Source organism: Mytilus galloprovincialis, chromosome 6 (genome assembly GCF_965363235.1).
Source record: "Mytilus galloprovincialis chromosome 6, xbMytGall1.hap1.1, whole genome shotgun sequence".
Lineage (NCBI taxonomy): Eukaryota > Metazoa > Mollusca > Bivalvia > Mytilida > Mytilidae > Mytilus > Mytilus galloprovincialis.
The window spans coordinates 96,238,366-96,259,364 of NC_134843.1; the positions used below are offsets into that span (position 1 = coordinate 96,238,366).

The 20,999-nt window shown below is 32.1% G+C and overlaps 2 protein-coding genes across 4 annotated transcripts; one reads left to right on the forward strand and one right to left on the reverse strand.

Annotated features, from left to right (window-relative positions):
- Positions 1-3,408: 3,408 nt before the first annotated feature.
- On the forward strand, positions 3,409-11,270 carry LOC143080834 (dehydrogenase/reductase SDR family member 1-like). Of its 3 annotated transcripts, XM_076256895.1 has the most exons (10): positions 3,409-3,653; positions 3,995-4,155; positions 6,408-6,472; positions 6,623-6,766; positions 7,761-7,840; positions 8,384-8,516; positions 8,906-9,052; positions 9,621-9,702; positions 10,157-10,237; positions 10,994-11,270. In XM_076256895.1, exons 2-10 carry the CDS (start codon positions 4,044-4,046, stop codon positions 11,128-11,130), a joined length of 981 nt encoding a protein of 326 aa, XP_076113010.1. In that variant the 5' UTR covers positions 3,409-3,653; positions 3,995-4,043; the 3' UTR covers positions 11,131-11,270. The 3 variants fall into 3 exon arrangements, with proteins under 3 accessions (XP_076113010.1, XP_076113012.1, XP_076113011.1); XM_076256896.1 differs by lacking the exons at positions 3,409-3,653; positions 3,995-4,155 and adding an exon at positions 4,659-4,725; XM_076256897.1 differs by lacking the exons at positions 10,157-10,237; positions 10,994-11,270 and having other exon boundaries at positions 8,906-9,063.
- A 289-nt stretch (positions 11,271-11,559) lies between these two features.
- Positions 11,560-20,094, reverse strand: LOC143080833 (dynein regulatory complex subunit 4-like). The gene is made up of 10 exons (XM_076256894.1): positions 19,995-20,094; positions 18,668-18,778; positions 18,095-18,292; positions 17,420-17,626; positions 16,519-16,779; positions 15,889-16,056; positions 15,399-15,485; positions 14,490-14,699; positions 14,069-14,134; positions 11,560-11,914 (listed from the first exon to the last, which is right to left on the reverse strand). The coding sequence occupies exons 1-10, from the start codon at positions 19,995-19,997 to the stop codon at positions 11,765-11,767; spliced, it is 1,461 nt and encodes a 486-aa protein (XP_076113009.1). The 5' UTR covers positions 19,998-20,094; the 3' UTR covers positions 11,560-11,764.
- Positions 20,095-20,999: the final 905 nt, after the last annotated feature.

Consider the following 20,999-nt stretch of genomic DNA (forward strand, 5'->3'; position numbering starts at 1 on the left):
TGTGCTGTTTTATGTGCTTTCCTTATTTTGTTTTACGTGTTCGTTTTTATTCTGTGGTTAGTCACCACTTCGATGTTGACATGAACATCAATTATATGGTCATATTTATAAATTTACTGTTTTCAAAAGTAAAAATTATTCTAATACAAGTATCTATTAGTCCAGGCATGGATAACCTTAGCCCTATTTGGCACCACTTTTTAGAATTTTGGTTCATCAATGCTCTTCAACTTTGTACTTGTTTGGCTTTCTTTGTATGGTGTATCAAATTATAAGCCTGGTACCTTTGATAACTATTAGCATGTCGAAATTCTTTTGTAATGTTTATTTGTGTATTTCTCTGTCCTGAATGTTCTGGCATTTATTTGAACTGTAGTCCTGTCATGTAATGCGGTCATTTTAGTGTTATTATTAACATTGCCATGAAAGCGCGAGGTTATCTTATAGTTCGTATCTGTGTGTGTTGCATTATTGTTTTGTTTTTTTGTTGCACTTCAGTGTTTCTGTTGTTTTGACGTTTTCCTCTTATAGTTGATGTGTTTACCTCAGTTTTAGTTTGTAACCCGGATTTGTATTCTCTCAACCGATTTATGACTTTCGTACAGCGGTATACTCATGTTGCCTTTATTTGGTACAGACATTTTCTGATGTAGAAAATGGTGGAATTAACCTAGTTTTAAAGCTTGCCTAACCTCTCATTTGTATGACAGTCGCATAAAATTCTTTGACATAAGATATCGTATTGTATTTTAACAAATTGCTTCAGTGAAAGGTTGTTAGTTTGAAGTTAGTGCAGTGAAATAATAAGTAATACTTACCTTCCAACTTCAGTTAGTTATTGTCTATGTCATGAAATTCTCACAAATAATGACTTACTATAATAGGAGTCACTGGTGTAAAAAGGCATAACTGTATATAAGAAATAAAGCAAACGTGAAAACCAATATAACTCATAAGAAAACAATAAACGAAAACAAATAAGAGAAACTTCAATCAAGAACAAATTCTTAATTGCTGGTACCTGATTTTGAACATGAACATTAAGAATGTTGTAGGATTAAAAATGTGACTATGTGTACCCTAAATCCTCATTCGGACGTGTGACAGTGTCGGTTGAAAATGGCTACAATTATATATGAACATATTAAAGACAAAAGACTCAATGTCCAATTTAAGAATACTAGTTCTTGTAGATACTTAAAAGAGGGGGCGAACGATACCAGAGGGATAGTCAAACTCATAGATCGAAAATAAACTGACAACGTCATGGTTAAAACAGAAAAAGACAAACAGACTATAATATTACACAGAACACGACATAGAAAACTAAAGACCAAAACATGGGGGTGATCTTAGGTGCTCCGGAAGGGTAAGCAGAACTTGCTCTACATGCGGCACACGTCGTATTGCTCATGTTTTTATAAACCCGGTAAATAGTCTTATACGGTAGGTTACATTCGTGAAAAGGGAAGGAGATTGTAGTTACACCATAATGAACTTGTTAAAGCTTGTTCAAAACCAGTTGAAGCTAATAAATAAATCAATTTTTTCAAGACTAAGTTGACAACCGGTACACATCGACTAAATTCAGTGTAATGATAAATAAACATCAAATCGTGTGTTTGCCGTATTTCATCAAAATGTGTATATAGTGTTCTTTGTGTAATACAAAAATCTATAAAAGGACAATCATTGCTGCTTATTTAAGATTATGAAAGTTAAGTTCCCATGGGTAAAGTTCCGTAGCATAATTAAACAGTTCTTGATTATTTAAAGAAAGATGACATCAAGGATTGATTAGTGTTATCAAATTTATCAATTCAATAGAATTTAGATTGATCTTTATTGAGTTTGGCTGTGATTCAAACCACACCGAAAGATCATGTTTGCTGATGAAGGGGCGCAATTTGTGTCCCTTTGAGTCCGTAAATCCTGTCGATAAACTTGTCCTGGCCACAATGCTTTTCAACATAAAAAATTAAAGCATGTGCTATGAATTAATTACTTCGGGATACCAAACGGCGAATTTTTCTATGGTGAACAAATACTTGAAAAATGCTACACAGAGGAACAAGTCATATCAGTTTCCTGGAATTTCTGATTTACAACATAACGTAACGGTACCCCAATTTGCAACGAGTATCCAAATTTTTATGATTTGATATTATACATGTCTTTCAAAATAGGTACTAGTAAATAGATTAAGATATACACAAAACGTTCACAGTATTTATCAACAGATGAAGTGTTTACTGAAAAAGCAAAATGTACTGAAACGTCGCTATGCGAGGTCATCAAAACGTCATCTTTTTTAAAATTAGAAAATACAATATGTTTCAAGTATTCTTTTCTTAAAAAAAGAAGAGTAAGCATGGACAAATATCCAATTGTTCAAAATATTTGAAAAAAATAAACAAAAGCTCTGTTATTCGACTTTTGACGATGTGAATTTAAGCATGGTTGCAATTTGGGTACTCCTCATTACAGAATCATTGGTGGTTTGGAGGTTAGTTCAGACCAATTTTTCTATGATTCCATATGAATTGAAAATCAAATTAGTGTACCAATATAATAAAGAAGGATACGGCTACAAAATAAACATAAAATGGAAAGTTTTGTCTTAATCATAAAAAAAACGTAGTTGAAAAAACCGTCAAAATAGGTGCAATTTGGGTACCGTCAAGTTATGTGTAAAATGTGGTGTAAAAAAAATTAACAAATTGTCGAAATTCCTGTGAGAACGATCTGTTCGCCTCTTCCAGCCGACCTCTTCTTATTTTCGTATGAGTCGGAGTTCCTTCAAACACTTTTCAATTATAAAAAGACTAAACTTTTCTCATTTTATTCCATTATATTATATCCTCCAGAACTAGAAATTAAAGACACAACAGAAACGGCTTTTTCAGCCTCATTTTAATTAATATCTCGAATTTGACTTACACGGTCATCTCAGTACCAAAATCTATGATAAAGGAGAGGATTTTAATTTTGAAATAATGAATTTCTCCCACGTTAGTAGTAATATACCAAATTCACCTAAATATGGGATATGCATTATTTTTTTTTATACTTATTCGGTATTCAAGAGCTTGCAGCTGCTACTCATACTCTGTAAAACGTCACCAGTGTTTATACAGAAAGTTGATGAACTAGCTAGGTGTATATGTCAATGAACGTTTTAATTTCTTCTTCTTCAAAAAACAAGATCATCCGAAGGTATCAAGACCTTGTTGATAAATATTCAGTATCACCTTTGCAAATAATACACGAGGGGATTGATGCATATATTTTATGAAGTTGCGTTGTTTATTCCAAGTTAAAAAAATCTGATATTCAAATTGTCTATCTAAAAATACACACATTCTATTATTAGATGTACTATATGTTTTAATGGATTTCTGTGTGTACACACAACACAGGTAACACACAATCATGATATCACCGGTTAATATTTGAGAAGTTTAATTAGTGTTTCTTATATAAGGATCCTGCTGACAAATGACAATTCTGCATCCAGTTTATAATGTGCTTAAATCATATATGCATGTAATGATAAGACATTGTGTCGTTATATAACCTAGAGGAAGAGATGTTGTTGTTGATATAAACTCATTGCAAGCCTGTATATTAGGACTAATATATATAAGTCAAAGGTAAGTGTTATTGTTATATCAATAAATTATGTTATCGAGAAATATCTGTAAGAGCATTAAATCTGCAATAAATTTAACACTGGTTTTTTCAGAGCAATGCGATGTTAAACTATATCATTCGCAATTATATATAAATTAGTACGTGTTCCTATTCACATCTAATTATTTCCTCTACCATGTTTATCAATGTCAAATCTTATGTTACAACAGTAACGGAACCCTCCCGTTGAAACTTGTTAACCTTTAAGAAGACTTACAAAGTAGAGCGGTGTATACTATTTTGTATATATTCTTGCAAGTAAGGTCTAACCAAAATATGTGTGCTCAATCTTTTATTTCAGATTAAAAGGTATTTGGAAAAATAGATTACCCCTGCACACAAAAATCAAAATGACTAAGTCTTTGTCTGGAAAAGTATGTATCGTAACTGGAGCAACAAGAGGTATTGGTAAAGGTATAGCTTTACAACTAGGTGAGGCTGGAGCTACAGTATATATAACTGGTGAGTACACTGTATTGTGACTGGAGTAACTAGAGGTATTAGTATGGGGATGGCTCTACAACTGGGTGAGGCTTGAACTACAGTAAATATAACTGGTGAGTACACTGTATTGTGACTGGAGTAACTAGAGGTATTAGTATGGGGATGGCTCTACAACTGGGTGAGGCTTGAACTACAGTAAAAATAACTGGTGAGTACACTGCATTGTGACTGGAGTAACTAGAGGTATTAGAATGGGGATGGCTCTTCAACTAGGTGAGGCTGGAGCTACAGTATATATAACTGGTGAGTACACTGTATTGTGACTGGAGTAACTAGAGGTATTAGTATGGGAATGGCTCTACAACTGGGTGAGGCTTGAACTACAGTAAATATAACTGGTGAGTACACTGTATTGTGACTGGAGTAACTAGAGGTATTAGTATGGGGATGGCTCTACAACTGGGTGAGGCTTGAGCTACAGTAAAAATAACTGGTGAGTACACTGTATTGTGACTGGAGTAACTAGAGGTATTAGAATGGGGATGGCTCTTCAACTAGGTGAGGCTGGAGCTACAGTATATATAACTGGTGAGTACACTGTATTGTGACTGGAGTAACTAGAGGTATAAGTATGAGGATGGCTCTACAACTAGGTGAGGCTTGAACTACAGTAAATATAACTGGTGAGTACACTGTAATGTGACAAGAGCAACTAGAGATATTAGTATGGGGATTGCTCTACAACTGGGTGAGGCTTGAACTACAGTAAAATATAACTGGTGAGTATAATGTATCGTAACTGGAGCAACTAGAGGTATTGGTTAGGGGATAGCTCTACAACTAGGTGAGGCTGTAGATACAATAGATACATCTGGTGAGTACAACATATTGTGACAGGGGCGATAAGAGGAATCGGTGAAGGTATAGCGCGGTAGCTATGACAAGCTGAAGCTACATTATAAACAACTGGTGAATACAATGTATTGTAACTAGAGCAAAGAAAGTTATCAGTTATGGATAGCTCTACAACTGGGTGAGGCTTGAGCTACAGTATATATAACTGGTGGGTACACTGTATTGTGACAGAAGCAACAAGAGGTAATAGTTAGGGGATAGCTCTACCACTGGGAGAGGCTATAGCTGCAGTATATATAAAACTACTGTGCTAGTATCGAAAATAACAAGGATAACAGTACTAAACTAATATTGTAATAATACTTCTTTTTACATTTTTACCTTATATATCTGGGTTTATTTTTGTTCACACATTGTCGTCAATATGATGGAATTTCATACTAATGTCATACAAGTGAGAGGCTCAGCTATCTAAAGAAATAGGATCATTTTAACAATTTCTCCGTAAAGAAAACACATTCGTTTGATTTGTTTAGGTTTTGGTTTTATTGATTGAAAAGGGACATTCCGTTGGTTTTTTTCTTGCAATTCGGTATTTTTGTTATTTAACCTTTAAGCATTGTCTGATATGCAACTAGTGTTAGCACAATTTTTTTTGTTCTTCCTTCATCAGAATTTAAACCCCTTCATCTGATAGATGATGGCACCCCGTCTGCACTGTATCCAGCGCGCCCTAGACCACTCGAGCAACTAGGCTATATTCAAAGAAAGCTTTCGTTAGTCTAGTAATGCCTTTCCAAGTTGGCTTTATCTATAAAAAATGAATGTGTAGATCTAATTCCAGTTGACCACATAAATCCCTGTACATATCTATCAAACTGTAAACGCAATAATGTTAAATTCATTTTATATCTTTCGTGAACAACTCTGATATCGTTGACGGTATTACATAAATAAAGGCAATAGTAGAATACCAATGTTCGTTTCAAACTTAAACTGAGGGGAACACATCAACTATAATAGGAAAACAACTAAAGTGCAACAATAAACAAAAAAAAAAACAATGCAACACACACAGAAACGAACTATAAGATAACAACTGCCATTTTCTTGACTTAGTACAGGACGACATTTTAAGAAAAAATGATTTTGTGGATAGCCAAATCTCGCGATTTTATGGCAATGTTAAATATAAGACTTAAATGACAACATTACAAGGCAGGACTGCAGTAAATAAATGCAAGAACATTCAAAAAATATTTTAAACTGCTCGCAAGTCAATTAATCCAAGACAGCAATGTTACTTCTTTATGATTATGATAAATTATGAGAAATACCGTTGGTCGTTATAAGTTAAGCGCGATGGAGATAAAAGCTACAACCAATGTTGTAACATGGCATGTCATTTTTTGCAGGAAGGACACTTACATCACCTGAAGATGATCCCGTTGGTGGCTCCTTAACAGAAACAGCTAAAGAAGTAAGTACATTGTATTATATAAATCAAATCAAAAAAATATTTAAGAATTATAAAAAAGTAGCACTGTGAACCTGGTTATATGGAACGTTTTGTCAAGTGTATCGGTTAATTATAACTTATGTTTATACGACTGGTACTTTTCATTTGTAGATTGAGGAAAGAGGTGGCAAATGTATTCCTGTACAGTGTGATCATTCTAAAGACAGTGATGTTGAGGAATTGTTTAGTCGTGTTGCAAAGGAACAAGATGGACGCCTTGATGTTCTTGTTAATAATGCATATTCTGCTGTCAAGGTAATATCCTGATAACTGTGATAATGAAATCGATGTAAACTACAAAAAATATACACCTGAAAGAATAAACGAGTTTTTTTTTTTTAGTTTTATTAAGTTACGTTACGTTTAAATTTGTTCGGGATCTTGAATAGATAACTAAAAAGTAAAATCACAAAAATACTGAACTTCCGAGAAAAATTCAAAACGTCCCTAATCAAATGGCAAAATCAAAAGCTCAAACACATCAAACGAATGGATAATAACTGTCATATTCCTGACTTGGTACAGGCATTTTATTATGTAGAAACTGGTGGATTGGACCTGGTTTTATAGCTAGTTAAACCTCTCACTTGTATGACTGTCGCATCAAATTTGATAATATTGATAACGATGCGTGTATAAAACAAACAAAACAAATAGGTAAAAATGTGAAAAAATAGGGGTATAATACAGAAGTAACATTGTGTTAAAATCTTAATCACTATAAAACACTTTTTAGTCTTAATTATTCAAATGTCCTTAAATTCCCTGTTGACTGAATCACAATAACATTTTTTTGCAGTTTACATTTCTTTAATCATTGTTACACGAGTGAACAGGAAGTGTGTGTCCCAAATACTCCCTATAATTGTATTAAAAAAAGTAAACCAAAAATGTTGCTTTGATTGAGACATATTTCATTTTCTGAAATGATTAGACACTAGCTTATGTCATCTTCTTCTTAGATACAATATCAACCAACAGAATGCAACAGAATGCAAATACTTTAATACATTTTACACATTCTTGACAGACACATGACTGTATTCGAGACGTATAGACATACCCAATATCATGTTTTCTTCCAATAAGGCGTTGACTTTGGTAACAGTTGCCAAGGAAACACATGCCAAATTGATAGATAGCTATTTTCATTGTTTCATATATTGTTTTGTTTTCTGCCAGGTTGAATTGAATCGTCCGATGTTTTGGTTTGAAATTTCAAAGACTTTAAATGTTTTATTTTACATAGGCTTTAGCTGATAACTTTAACACACCGTTTTGGGAACAGCCTATAACAATGTGGGATACTGTTAATAATGTAGGACTAAGGTATATATCGTAATATTGCAGTTTTATAAGTCAGAAACACGATGATATGTACATCAGGAGGTAGTATATGTCTGAAGCATGGAAGTATGGACTACGTTATTGTTAGTAGCCTACGGCCATGCAGCTTTGTTTTCAAGTTTTCATATTTACGTAATACGAAAAAGTCTGTCATACTATTAAGTGTTTGGCATTGAAATTTATAATTAAGGTAAATTATAACGCAGAATATGTCTTTTAATCATAATAAATAGATTAATAATGAAAAAAGATCAACTAAGAAGAAAAAAAATATAGTAACATCAAACTAAAAAAAATAATCCAAATAACATCATGAAGTTAAGCAACAAGAGGTAATGCAGGTTTTTCTAAACTTGGTGTTGATTTCAAGTTTTATTTAATACCTTGTTTACAGTAGAAGAGTTATTGTTGAGGGATGGATCTTTTAATTTAGACATAATTTAGGATTATGTTTTTATGTAATGCCTTATTAAATAGAGATATGACATACATGTTATACGTATTTATCATAAATATTAATTGCAGGAATCATTACCTATGTTCTGTATATGCAGCAAGGTTAATGACTCCATGGAAATCAGGTTTAATTGTCAACATATCGTCTGCTGCTGGACTGAAATACACGTTTAATGTTCCTTATGGCATTGGGAAAGAAGCTGTGAGTATTTTATATGTTATATGTTGTATTTTGGGGTTGTTTTTTTTAGATTCATGTTTGGTTCTCCTTTTCTCTTCAGGACACTTGGATATAAAATCTTAATGTAGATTGAAAGAAATATTTTCTTTCTGGGTAGATAAAATTATTAAGATGCCACTTTCTTGTCTTCTATATTTTTATTCAATTGCATTTCTGTTTTTCGTACTAACTTGTCTTTTTTCATATTAATGCAAAAGCAAATGTATATTTTAATTTGCTTTAAAATGACATAGTGACCAGACAATGTTTTAACATGACCTCGTGATGTTCAGGGTACTTAACTTGAGTACTTTTTAATAGTGTTATATGTATACATGTGCTGACACTTACTATAAACTGTGTGGTTTCAGAATGATAGAATGGCAGCCGATTGTGCTATAGAATTACGGAAGATGGATGTTGCTTTCATCAGTTTATGGCCAGGTTTAGTACGAACAGAACAGGTTTTACATTTACTGACAACCAAGACAGATGAACCTATATCAACATCAGAAGAAGCAAGTTCTAAGTATATGTTTATGCGTTTATGCTTGCATAACTTCTATTGAAAAAAAAACATCTAGTATACTTTATGATCCTTTATTATTTACTTATGAGAAGTATAAAGTGCAGTACATATGAGGTTTTCGTCAATGTTACAGCAACACACAAATTAACAAAACACCTCTGCATATCAACAAGCAGTCACCCACTATCTTTTTTTAAAACTATCAAATATGTTTTGTATGTGTCAGGCAGAAAATCAGGGTTTATTCTTGTCGACAGAGGTTTGTAATAGGAATGTGCATGCAATGCCATGACATCATCCAGGAATTTTGATTGATAAATGCAAAGATATGAAATTATTCTTTAAACTTAAAAAAATTTGTGTGACATTCAAACTAATACTAGTATTAATAGTTATCAAAGGTACCAGGATTATAATTTAGTACGCCAGACGCGCGTTTCGTCTACATAAGACTCATCAGTGACGCTCAAATCAAAATATTTATAAAGCCAAACAAGTATAAAGTTAAAGAGCATTGAGGATCCAAAATTCCAAAAAGTATTAACTTTCTATTGCAGACAATGAAGCTAGATCCTTCTATGTTTGAAAATGCAGAAACAACTGAATATTCAGGAAAAGCAATTGTTGCCCTGGCAACAGGTATTTCATTCAAGCAAATGCTTATTTACTGGTTAATATGATAAAAAAACGTTCATTCTTAATTCTTCTAATATCATCAATATTTCTTTAAATAATTGATTCTTTCTACAGTTCTTTAATTTTCAAATAAAAACGTATGCGGAGCTAAGTTACTTTTTAATTTGCATAAAGACAGTCTATTTGAAGATGTGTATGATAAGGATGATGGCCGTTATAATTATAATTAATTTCTAGTCACCTATCAGTGTCACCAAACGGATATACTACTAATGAACTGAGTGAATGATTTGGGACGAATAACTGGACACTTCATTGATCAGTTTATTCCGACACACCTGTCAAAAAAAAGGTCCTCTCAAACTTAAAATCCTCCAAGGAGATTTTGAAAAATTGGCAGGTATGCTTATTTGGTACTCATTATAATAATGTTTAACTTTTATTTTTTTGGTTTTAGATCCAAATATTATGAAAAAGTCTGGTCGAGTTTGCTTCACTGCAGACCTTGGCTATGAATATGGATTCAAAGACATTAATGGTATATTAATTATAATATTCAAAATAAATATACTTTATATAACTTGCATGCCTAGAATTTATTCAGGTATATGTAAAACAGATAAAATGTTTAGTTATCTGAAGTATGAATAAAAGAGGTGTGATTGAACAAGTCGTGAGGTAGAAAACCAAATATGTTTGTAAAAGTAGCAGTCTTTAGCTTTAGACAAGTATCTATACAATACGTCATGCTCTATAAGAAGTTGCAGAAAAAGTTGTGATTAAATTTAACAAAGAACTACTCTCTTTTAAGATGTTAAGTAGTCGTAGTGGAGAGGCTTATTCTAGATATAACCTTGTTATTCAAAGCTAGTTTGTCTAGTTTTCACTTTAATAATATAAGAAATGAATAATGAAAATCTTTTTTTTAACCAAAGATCACTTTACATAATGTTGACCTTTTTTCATAGATACAATTTTTTTTGTGTTCAGCATTCTTGCCTTTTTTTCTTTTTTTTTTCTTGTATTTTCCTACTTTGATAACAGATTTAAATAGTAGAAGATATAAGTTTAATGTATTCAAGTTGTTTTATAATTTGTGAAAGTTGGCTAAATGAATCGATTGTGAAAAATAGTTGGTTTACAGAATATAGTTAACCTTTGAACAATATCAATCCATCAGATATGTAAGTAAGTAGAAAGGCAACACTTGCAGGCAAAATTGAAACATAATTTTGTTATTGAATTATGATATGCATTTTAAAAGTTTGTCTTAATAATTTTCTTTAAATTGTAGGTAAAGTACCAGTAAATCCTAGACAATTGAACAATGCTCTACAGTTTTTTCCAAAGACGAAATGGATGGCTAATTTTGTTCCTAATTTTGTATATATTCCTAAATGGATGATGGCTGCAGCTGGTAATAAGTTTTGATGAACAAACTGACTGATTGGCTACCTAGCTAGTCTTATTTATATACATATAAATGTACAGAATTTTTACAATTGTTGTATTTTTCTATATCATTTACTTTCTCTTGTTTTTTTAAAACAATTAATAAATATATAAGTTTCTTTTTTATTTTGCAACAGACCTTTCAATGTCGAAGGTCGGGAAACAGTCATATTTGCCATCAATAACTGATTTAATAAACAAATAACTGAAATCAAATGCTTAATTTTGGTCATCAGCAATTTTAGTTAAAAGAATACGTTACACTTGTAATTTTCATCCAATAACCAAAAAAAAAACAATTTGAAAAAATTTCACTTGTGAAATATTTTCATAATAATTGATAGCCAAGGCAAATATTTCTGATTTGCAAACCGGTCAGGTGGACTTAAAAAACAAGGAAAATTAAAATTAGATGTTTTCTTTTAATAGTCAGATATACACATAATTTATTATATACATCACAATTACACATGTAAAAATAAGTTATCACAGCTCTCTCTCTAAGGTCAATTCTTAAAATATAAAATTGGTACAAAGTTCATGATTCAACATTGTATTTCAATAAGGTTGTTATCTAATTGGATGGAATGGCTCCTGTCTTTGAAACAGGACTTTATGAAGGAGCTGACACTAGCCCAGCAGGTCCTTGTCCCAAAGCTTGTCCTCCAACGGTACTCTCTAATGGTTTGAATCCTAATTCTTCTGTTGGTATACCAAACTGTGTTAACTTAGCCTCATATGTTCTCAGCAAATCATTGTGTGCCTGGAAGAGGAGGAAAACACATCAAAATATGTACTTCAGGAAAATGAAATACTTCAAATTGTCCTAAATTCATTGTAGAACACAACCAAAATTAACTGTCTTAGTCCAATAGTAAAAAAAAATTAGATGTCACATATTATTTTAATATTAGTAAGTAAACAGTTGAGGAAAATTGCTTTAACTTGAACATTTGTTTGAGTAAGAGTTTATAACCACTATCCAATGTTTGGGGAGGGTTTGGGGCACCAGTATATATTTTGTATGAGCCTGTAATCTAGTGGTTGTAGTTAGTTAGCTTACTATGTGGTATTGGTTTTTAGGGAGGGTTTGGGGCACCAGTATATATTTTGTACGAGCCTGTAATCTAGTGGTTGTAGTTAGTTAGCTTACTATGTGGTATTGGTTTTTAGGGAGGGTTTGGGGCACCAGTATACATTTTTTATGAGCCTGTAATCTAGTGGTTGTAGTTAGTTAGCTTACTATGTGGTATTGGTTTGGGGAGGGTTTGGGGCACCAGTATACATTTTTTATGAGCCTGTAATCTAGTGGTTGTAGTTAGTTAGCTTACTATGTGGTATTGGTTTTTGGGGAGGGTTTGGGGCACCAGTATACATTTTTTATGAGCCTGTAATCTAGTGGTTGTAGTTAGTTAGCTTACTATGTGGTATTGGTTTTTAGGGAGGGTTTGGGGCACCAGTATACATTTTGTATGAGCCTGTAATCTAGTGGTTGTAGTTAGTTAGCTTACTATGTGGTATTGGTTTGGGGAGGGTTTGGGGCACCAGTATACATTTTTTATGAGCCTGTAATCTAGTGGTTGTAGTTAGTTAGCTTACTATGTGGTATTGGTTTTTGGGGAGGGTTTGGGGCACCAGTATACATTTTTTATGAGCCTGTAATCTAGTGGTTGTAGTTAGTTAGCTTACTATGTGGTATTGGTTTGGGGAGGGTTTGGGGCACCAGTATACATTTTGTATGAGCCTGTAATCTAGTGGTTGTAGTTAGTTAGCTTACTATGTGGTATTGGTTTGGGGAGGGTTTGGGGCACCAGTATACATTTTTTATGAGCCTGTAATCTAGTGGTTGTAGTTAGTTAGCTTACTATGTGGTATTGGTTTTTGGGGAGGGTTTGGGGCACCAGTATACATTTTGTATGAGCCTGTAATCTAGTGGTTGTAGTTAGTTAGCTTACTATGTGGTATTGGTTTGGGGAGGGTTTGGGGCACCAGTATACATTTTGTATGAGCCTGTAATCTAGTGGTTGTAGTTAGTTAGCTTACTATGTGGTATTGGTTTGGGGAGGGTTTGGGGCACCAGTATACATTTTGTATGAGCCTGTAATCTAGTGGTTGTAGTTAGTTAGTTTACTATGTGGTATTGGTTTTGGGGAGGGTTTGGGGCACCAGTATACATTTTGTATGAGCCTGTAATCTAGTGGTTGTAGTTAGTTAGCTTACTATGTGGTATTGGTTTGGGGAGGGTTTGGGGCACCAGTATACATTTTGTATGAGCCTGTAATCTAGTGGTTGTAGTTAGTTAGCTTACTATGTGGTATTGGTTTGGGGAGGGTTTGGGGCACCAGTATACATTTTGTATGAGCCTGTAATCTAGTGGTTGTAGTTAGTTAGCTTACTATGTGGTATTGGTTTGGGGAGGGTTTGGGGCACCAGTATACATTTTGTATGAGCCTGTAATCTAGTGGTTGTAGTTAGTTAGTTTACTATGTGGTATTGGTTTTGGGGAGGGTTTGGGGCACCAGTATACATTTTGTATGAGCCTGTAATCTAGTGGTTGTAGTTAGTTAGCTTACTATGTGGTATTGGTTTGGGGAGGGTTTGGGGCACCAGTATACATTTTGTATGAGCCTGTAATCTAGTGGTTGTAGTTAGTTAGCTTACTATGTGGTATTGGTTTGGGGAGGGTTTGGGGCACCAGTATACATTTTGTATGAGCCTGTAATCTAGTGGTTGTAGTTAGTTAGCTTACTATGTGGTATTGGTTTTGCTCATTGATGAAAGTTGTACTTACTTTTATGTCATATAATCTCTGGTGGAGAATTGTCTCATTGGCAATCCTACCACATCTTCTTATTTTCATATTTACAAAATAAACATTTCTTCTTGTTCTTTAAACTAAGTGACAAAATATAGTTACCTTACAAACTCTGGCCAACTCATATTGCAGGTCTTTAATAGCACTGTTCTTGGAGTCCAATACATCCTAAAGAAGAATAAACAATTCTAGGTAACATGTGGGGGAATAAATCAAATCTGTGCAATAACAGACCCATGGAATAAAACTTGATGAATAACTTCAATAAATATTTTTCTCTTACACATTATTGAAAAAAGACAACAGTCAGTAATTGTAGTGAATCACAACTACAGATTAAAGACTATATTCTAGATTGAGAATACAAAAAACTGTCTACAGATATTTTTATCTTGCCTGCTTTGTAGCATTTTTTTTTATGGTCTGCCATTTCATTGCAAGATTCATAGTCTTTCATAATATTACCTGGATTTTTTTTCCTTTATTCTATGGACATAATGAGTCGTGTCAGATTAACACTCACCTCCAATTTTCTTGTGACAACTGTGAGTGCAGTTGGGTCAAGATTAGATGCTGATAAGACTTCATTCAACTGAGCTTCCTTCTTCTCAAGAGTGTCAGCCAGTGCTCCAAGTTTCTTCTCCAATAAGAAGTTCTTGAAGTTGCTCTTTTGTTGAACTTCATGAATAGCTTTAACGAATTTCTTATACAGATCATCTCTCTCCATTTGTGTCTGAAAAAAAAAAATCCAAAGATAAAAAATTAAAGACAACTAATCATATTAAAAAGAAAACAAAAGATAAAACTTTTGTTCAATATTATAATGCTATGTTTTGAGATGCAAAAAAGCAAACAAATAGATATTTTGTACACAAAACTATGACTGACAACACATCAATGATAATTATTATAGCCTTTGTTATTATTGAGTGTTCCAGGGATGATTTAAAATTATGATGATCATGAATTTGTGTGTATTGTCCAGTTGCAAATAGTACATGCATTTTAAACCGGGAAATATTAATGTCATAGGAATATTATGACCCCTGTTTTTCATTGGAACAAAATTCTGAGTGAATTTTTAATGTTCTACAATGTAGTTCACAAGTTACCAAACAGTCCACAGAAAGACATGGTAAGAATTGGAGCAACTTATATCAATTTTTCATGTCTTTTGGAAGAGCCAAGCAGGGATTGATATCCATAACCGCCTGTCCTCAAGGCTAAAATAATACTAGATTACCAAGGTGATATTTGATTACAAAAAATACCCTGAGTGTAATTTAAGTCTTTATTATAATAAGTTGTTATTGTAATACTTAACACAATCATTAAAACCATTAAAATTGAACTCTAATGGAATATTTGAGGTTTATCCAATTGGAAACAACTAATTAAAACAACAAAATTATATTCATAGCTTTATGAATACCTTTTCAAATCTTTGTTCAAGAACCTCATGTTCCCATTTCAATGCTCTAAATTCATCCTCTGTGACCTTCAACCTTGCTTTAGTCATCTGAAATAATTCAAAAGTTAAATCTTAATACCTGAACCACATGGCATCAATGTGTATCTCAAGTCACTAAGTGACTTTAATACAAATAATGATAACATACTCATTTTATGCAATTAAAATACAAAAATAAAAACAATTCATTTTCCTTTTTCAAAACTTTATACAATGTTGGCCTTTTAAACATTTTTTGATTCGAGCGTCACTGATGAGTCTTTTTTAGACGAAACGTGCGTCTTGCGTTAATATATAAAATTTTGACCCTGGTATCTATGATGAGTTTATTGGTAAAATAGTCATAATGATTGTCGTTCATTTAACATTAAGTGGTAAATGTCTATTATGAAAAAAACATGTGACTGATATATCCCAGTATCTTTAGATTTTATAATGGTCCAGTACTTACTCTGAGTGTTTCTTTGTCTTTTTCATAATTAGCCAGTTGTTTCTGTAATACTGCTAGTTCTTCTTTCACTCTCTCTAATGGTTCCTTCATTCTCCTATTTTCATTCTGTATTTCATTCATCTGTTTTTCCATTCTTTCTTTTTCTTTTCTCATTTCCTCTACTTGTTCCTACAATTAAAGAAAAATGTGTTAGCAATATTAGTATATGTTTTTGAAATGTTTCAGTGATCTCTATTTTTGGTCTTTCATGAATATATTTAGTTTCTATGGACTTTTTTTTTAATAATTTGACAAAATAAAAAATCTCTTTGTGTTGGTTGCTGTCTCAATGGTGTATACCTTGCTGCTGATTTTATTCAAAACAACTAAACAACATAATATCTTTATTTGTAACCTTTATTTTGTGAATAAATTTCAATAAGAAAGTAAACAGACAATTCCTAAGTCTTATTCATTTTGGATTTATACAAAAATGTGTCATATAAAAAATTTGTAGATCTACTTGTTACAATGTAAAATCAAAACGCTATCAGTACCAATTGCATTGGTTTAAAGATGTCAGTTCTTTAAAAATACCAAATAAATCAATAAGTTAACACATTTTTAAGAACAAACTACTTAACCACTTACCTTTAATGTATTTATAAGTGCCAGATTATTGATTGTAATATCATTGTAATAGTTCTTAATTTCACTGAAAGCTTTTTCATGGTTTCTCATCAAATCATGTATCTGTCCATTTTTCCTTTCTTCTATTTCGTGTATTTCTGTCTTTCTCCTTAAATCTAGTTCATCTCTCAATGCTCTCATCTTCTTTTCATACTTTGATTCAATTTCATGAGCCTGTCTCTCAAAGTCTGCTCGTAACCTAGATATTTCTTCATCATTTGTCTAAAAAAAATACATATAAAAAATTGTTTAATCAATAAAGTGGGGTACAAATTAAACTAGATTTTATGTTGGAAAACTCATGCTGTCTAGATAGACAAAGGGGGTGTTTGTGCACAAATTTAACACCATTGTTTGGTACATTACTAAGTCAGACCATGTGTTGTTCATTGCTGTTTGTCTTTGTATGATTAGACTTTTTAAGAAATTTTTGGTGTCAACGGTTAATGTAATGTTGTAAATTGCAGTAATTTTGGTGATTTCTGTTTTCCCTAAAATATGTTTGATAAAGTTTAGAATTCCCATCCTTTCATGTTAATCTTACTTGCCCATACTTATCTTAAAAATTTAAACACAGTTTTAATCAATTTTCAAAGAACATCCGATAATCTTTTCACAGAAATTTTCAGTAGTTGTGTAGGGAGGATATAAATAGTGTTTTCCAAGATTGATTTGACCTCTGAAAGCCCTTATTAGATTATATAAAGTACAAACTAAACAGTACCACTTTTTTCAATGATAATTTAAAACTAATTCATTCTAAACTTAAAGATGATATAAGATTTGTGCATTTTCCTTTTATTTTCACAAGAACTTGTATACCTTTTAAAAAACATGACTTAATTGTGTTTGCTATTCTTACCTTTTTCAAATTTTTAATATATGTTTCATTAGAAAGTTCCTCTTCTTTGAGTTGTGTGGTAAGAGCACGTTTATCTTTCTTCAAGTTCTTCTCACTTTTAGATTGATCATTTTGTGCCAATTTCAGGGCAGATACATTTTGTGACTTTATTGTTGTTATATTCTTCTGATGTTCATACAGTAAATGCTTCACTTTTTGTTTGTAAACCTGAAAATATAAAATGGTAAATTATTAAATATTTTTATTTAGATATGATTTTCACTGATAAAAAATCAAATCAAATCTCATTCTGTCATGATTAAATATACCGGGTAATACAAAACTACATGTTCATATAACAGATTCTACTTTATTTTAATGTTTGAATACAAAATATTTGAAGAAGATATTTATTGATAGTTTAAATTTAGAAATATCTGTTTGCATTTATTTTACAAAAGAAGAGACATTCTTTTATGATGATATTCAGAAAATATTGTACACAAATTATGTCAGTAATAGTTATAATGAAAGCAATCATGTCATAATTTTTACAAAAATATCTGATTTTGAGTGTTTCATTTCAATTTATTTCTACAGCATGACAAAGTAGCTTTTGGAAATTATGAAAGAAGCATACATTGGAATCTAAAGATAGTTAAAAGAATATGATTGAAAAACAATTCTTAAAATTACTTTTATTTCGGTCTGATGTCTTTCTTCTGAGTCCTCCATTTCTCTGTCTTTATTTCTAAGTTCTGCTTTCTTCTCTTCTAACTGTCTTTTTGTGATTTCCCAGAATGTGTTGACCTTGTCTCTTTCCAATTGGAAGTAGTTTCTCTCTTCTCTTTCACGTTCCAATTCCTCACGTAATCTTTGTATGTGTTCTTCCAACTGTAATTAAAACATTTAACTTTTTGTAATGATACTAGTAGAACATTTTGATCTTTTTAGTTAATGAACAAAAAATTTAGCAATATTAACATGATGTAAACCATTTGCATTTTATAAACTTGTGCAACATAATTTGCAATCAAAAAAAATCTTCAAGAATTTAGAGATAAACAAAATATAAATTATTCCAACTACAAGGTAAAAATATTGCAAGTACAAATGTATATTTGTTTGTGTTTACGTTATCTTTTATCATCTTTTGGATGGGTCCATATTGCTCAGTCTTTGTTTTTTTGCTGTGATATTTCAGTTGTTTTTGTGATTTTGAATATCCCTGGTATCTTCTGACACTTTATTTCAAGCAGAAGTCTATACCTGTTCTTTGGACATTTCTTCTGTTGAGATTCCATCTATAACTGTTGGTGATTTGGCCTTTCCAGATTTCTTCCCTTTCTTTCCCTTCTTTCCACTTTTCTTTTTAGGAGGCTGCAAAAATGAAAATTCATTTAAAAAAAGATATACATGTATCAGGTACAAAAAGACTTTAAGTGTCAATTTTGATGATTTGTTGCTCTATATTTCTTGACCAGAAAGACCAAGAGATGCTGATAGATGGGTTTAGGATGACTAATTGATTTCAAATAGCCAGTAATATTAACAATTTCTTCTGTAGCTCAGGCCATTCATTAGGAGGCGGTACCCGGTACTTTTACCCTCCTATGCTATTGACAAGTACCGCCTAAATGTAGAAATTTTTATATAAGATATTCATGGAATAAAGTGAAAAGTACCACCTAGAAACGTGGAATGTACCAGTCAACATGAAAGATAATGAAACCCCTGGACTAGCTCAGTCTATATCTTAACTTGGATATGTATGATGGCTTGTATTGAAGCAGAGACATTTTTCACATACACGGTTAAATTTCCTGGGTTCAAAGTGAGTTTCATATTTCTATAAATTAGAACACCTTGAAAATCTTTTTGGGATGTGGATCATCTGGGTAAAAAATCTTTTAAATAAGTTCTTTGAAAATTTAATACATTGCATACATTCAATAACTCCATAGTTTTTACACACTTATTATATGGTCCTCTACTTTCCAAATCAACACAAATGGTTAAGCTGGAAGAAGGTGTTTCCTATGCAAATTTCAATAGTAAGCATGATCAGTAGTACTAAGTCCGTGGGTTTACTCTATTTTTGAAAGTTTTAGGCCTCGGAAATTCGAGTGTCAGACACCAAAACCAATGTTTAAATCAGTTAATTATTTTCTTACGCTACACAGATTGTAGTTCTGTCTGAAGAAAAATCCGTCAATCAGTTTGAAAGAGAAATAAGTCAACAGGTTGACTTTTTATTTACATACTATAGGTAGACAGGTTGAAAAGTCAGCAGATCAAAATAAATCTATTTGCAATGAATCCTTTTTACAAATTATTTAATAAATGATCAGTTCAACAACATACTACCATATAAACTATACACAATAATGTAATAAAAGTTTTTAAAAAAAGAGGAAAATAACCAATTTATCATAAATATTGGTTTAGGATAATATCATGTGTATTTTCAAATACAAAAAATAACATGTTTAAATTTCATGTTGTTTTGTCGTTTTTGTGTAGTAGAATTAAAAAAAAAACAGGTAAAAGAGGAAGAGGGATTGAATATCTCACTAGGAGTCATCCATACACCTACCATTGTTCAGTATGTTCCTGGATTTTTTGTTTTCAAAATGTTAAATGTATGTTCCCCCTTTCTGATGTACTTGTTGTCCAGGTGACGGTCCCCGGATGTAAATAAACACATAATCTCGTACAAGACAACGAGATAATTAACTGTGTACGTTTTATTCGATTTTTGGACCAATCGAAATGTCAAAGACAATGAAAAATTGTTTTATCATCATAAATTTATTCGAGAGAAAAAAATATTAAAAATTACGTAAATTTTAGAATACTGGTTTTCTAAAGTAAATAGGTAACAGTTAAAAAGAAAACGCTAAAACACGTATCTAATTTCTGGCGACGGCACCCGTTTATCGTAAGACGCAAAATAACGTATATCTTTTCAGGTTATATGTCTCTGTTATTGTTAATTTTTTAATATATTTGTTTGTTTATAACTTAAAAGCGTCTGTACCAATTCATGTCCGTATTAATCAACCCTGAGACTACTATACTCAGATCAACCCAAACATGCTCGAGAGACTTTGAAAAATTTCAAAAATTATACGGCATACATAGCCCTTGATTTCTGGGGGATCTTGGACTTGTTGACAAGTTGAACTTAGTAATTATGATGGAAGAAGAAAATTGCTGTGATATACAGTCAGTGGACAAAAATGAGTTTCCACTAAAAAAAATGTCCTATTATTTCAACTAAAATCACTATTTTTCAAATAAATATTACCCGGGCACCACTTTCGTGGAAAAATTTGGTTGATTATATAGCGAATCACCGAAGCATGATAGGAGCCCCCCCCCCTTTCAGTTTAGTCAGCCCCCCTTATGAAAAGTTCTTGTACCGCCACTGTTTGTGATTTATAGCAACTATAAACTAAACAAATCAATACAAAATCCTTAATGGTGTGTAATCTAGATTTATTTTTAGGCACTGGCTACGGTTACATGGAAATGAAACAATAATAAAAATATTATTGTTACATTGGAGACTAATTGCCGTAATGCAAAGTTGGTTATG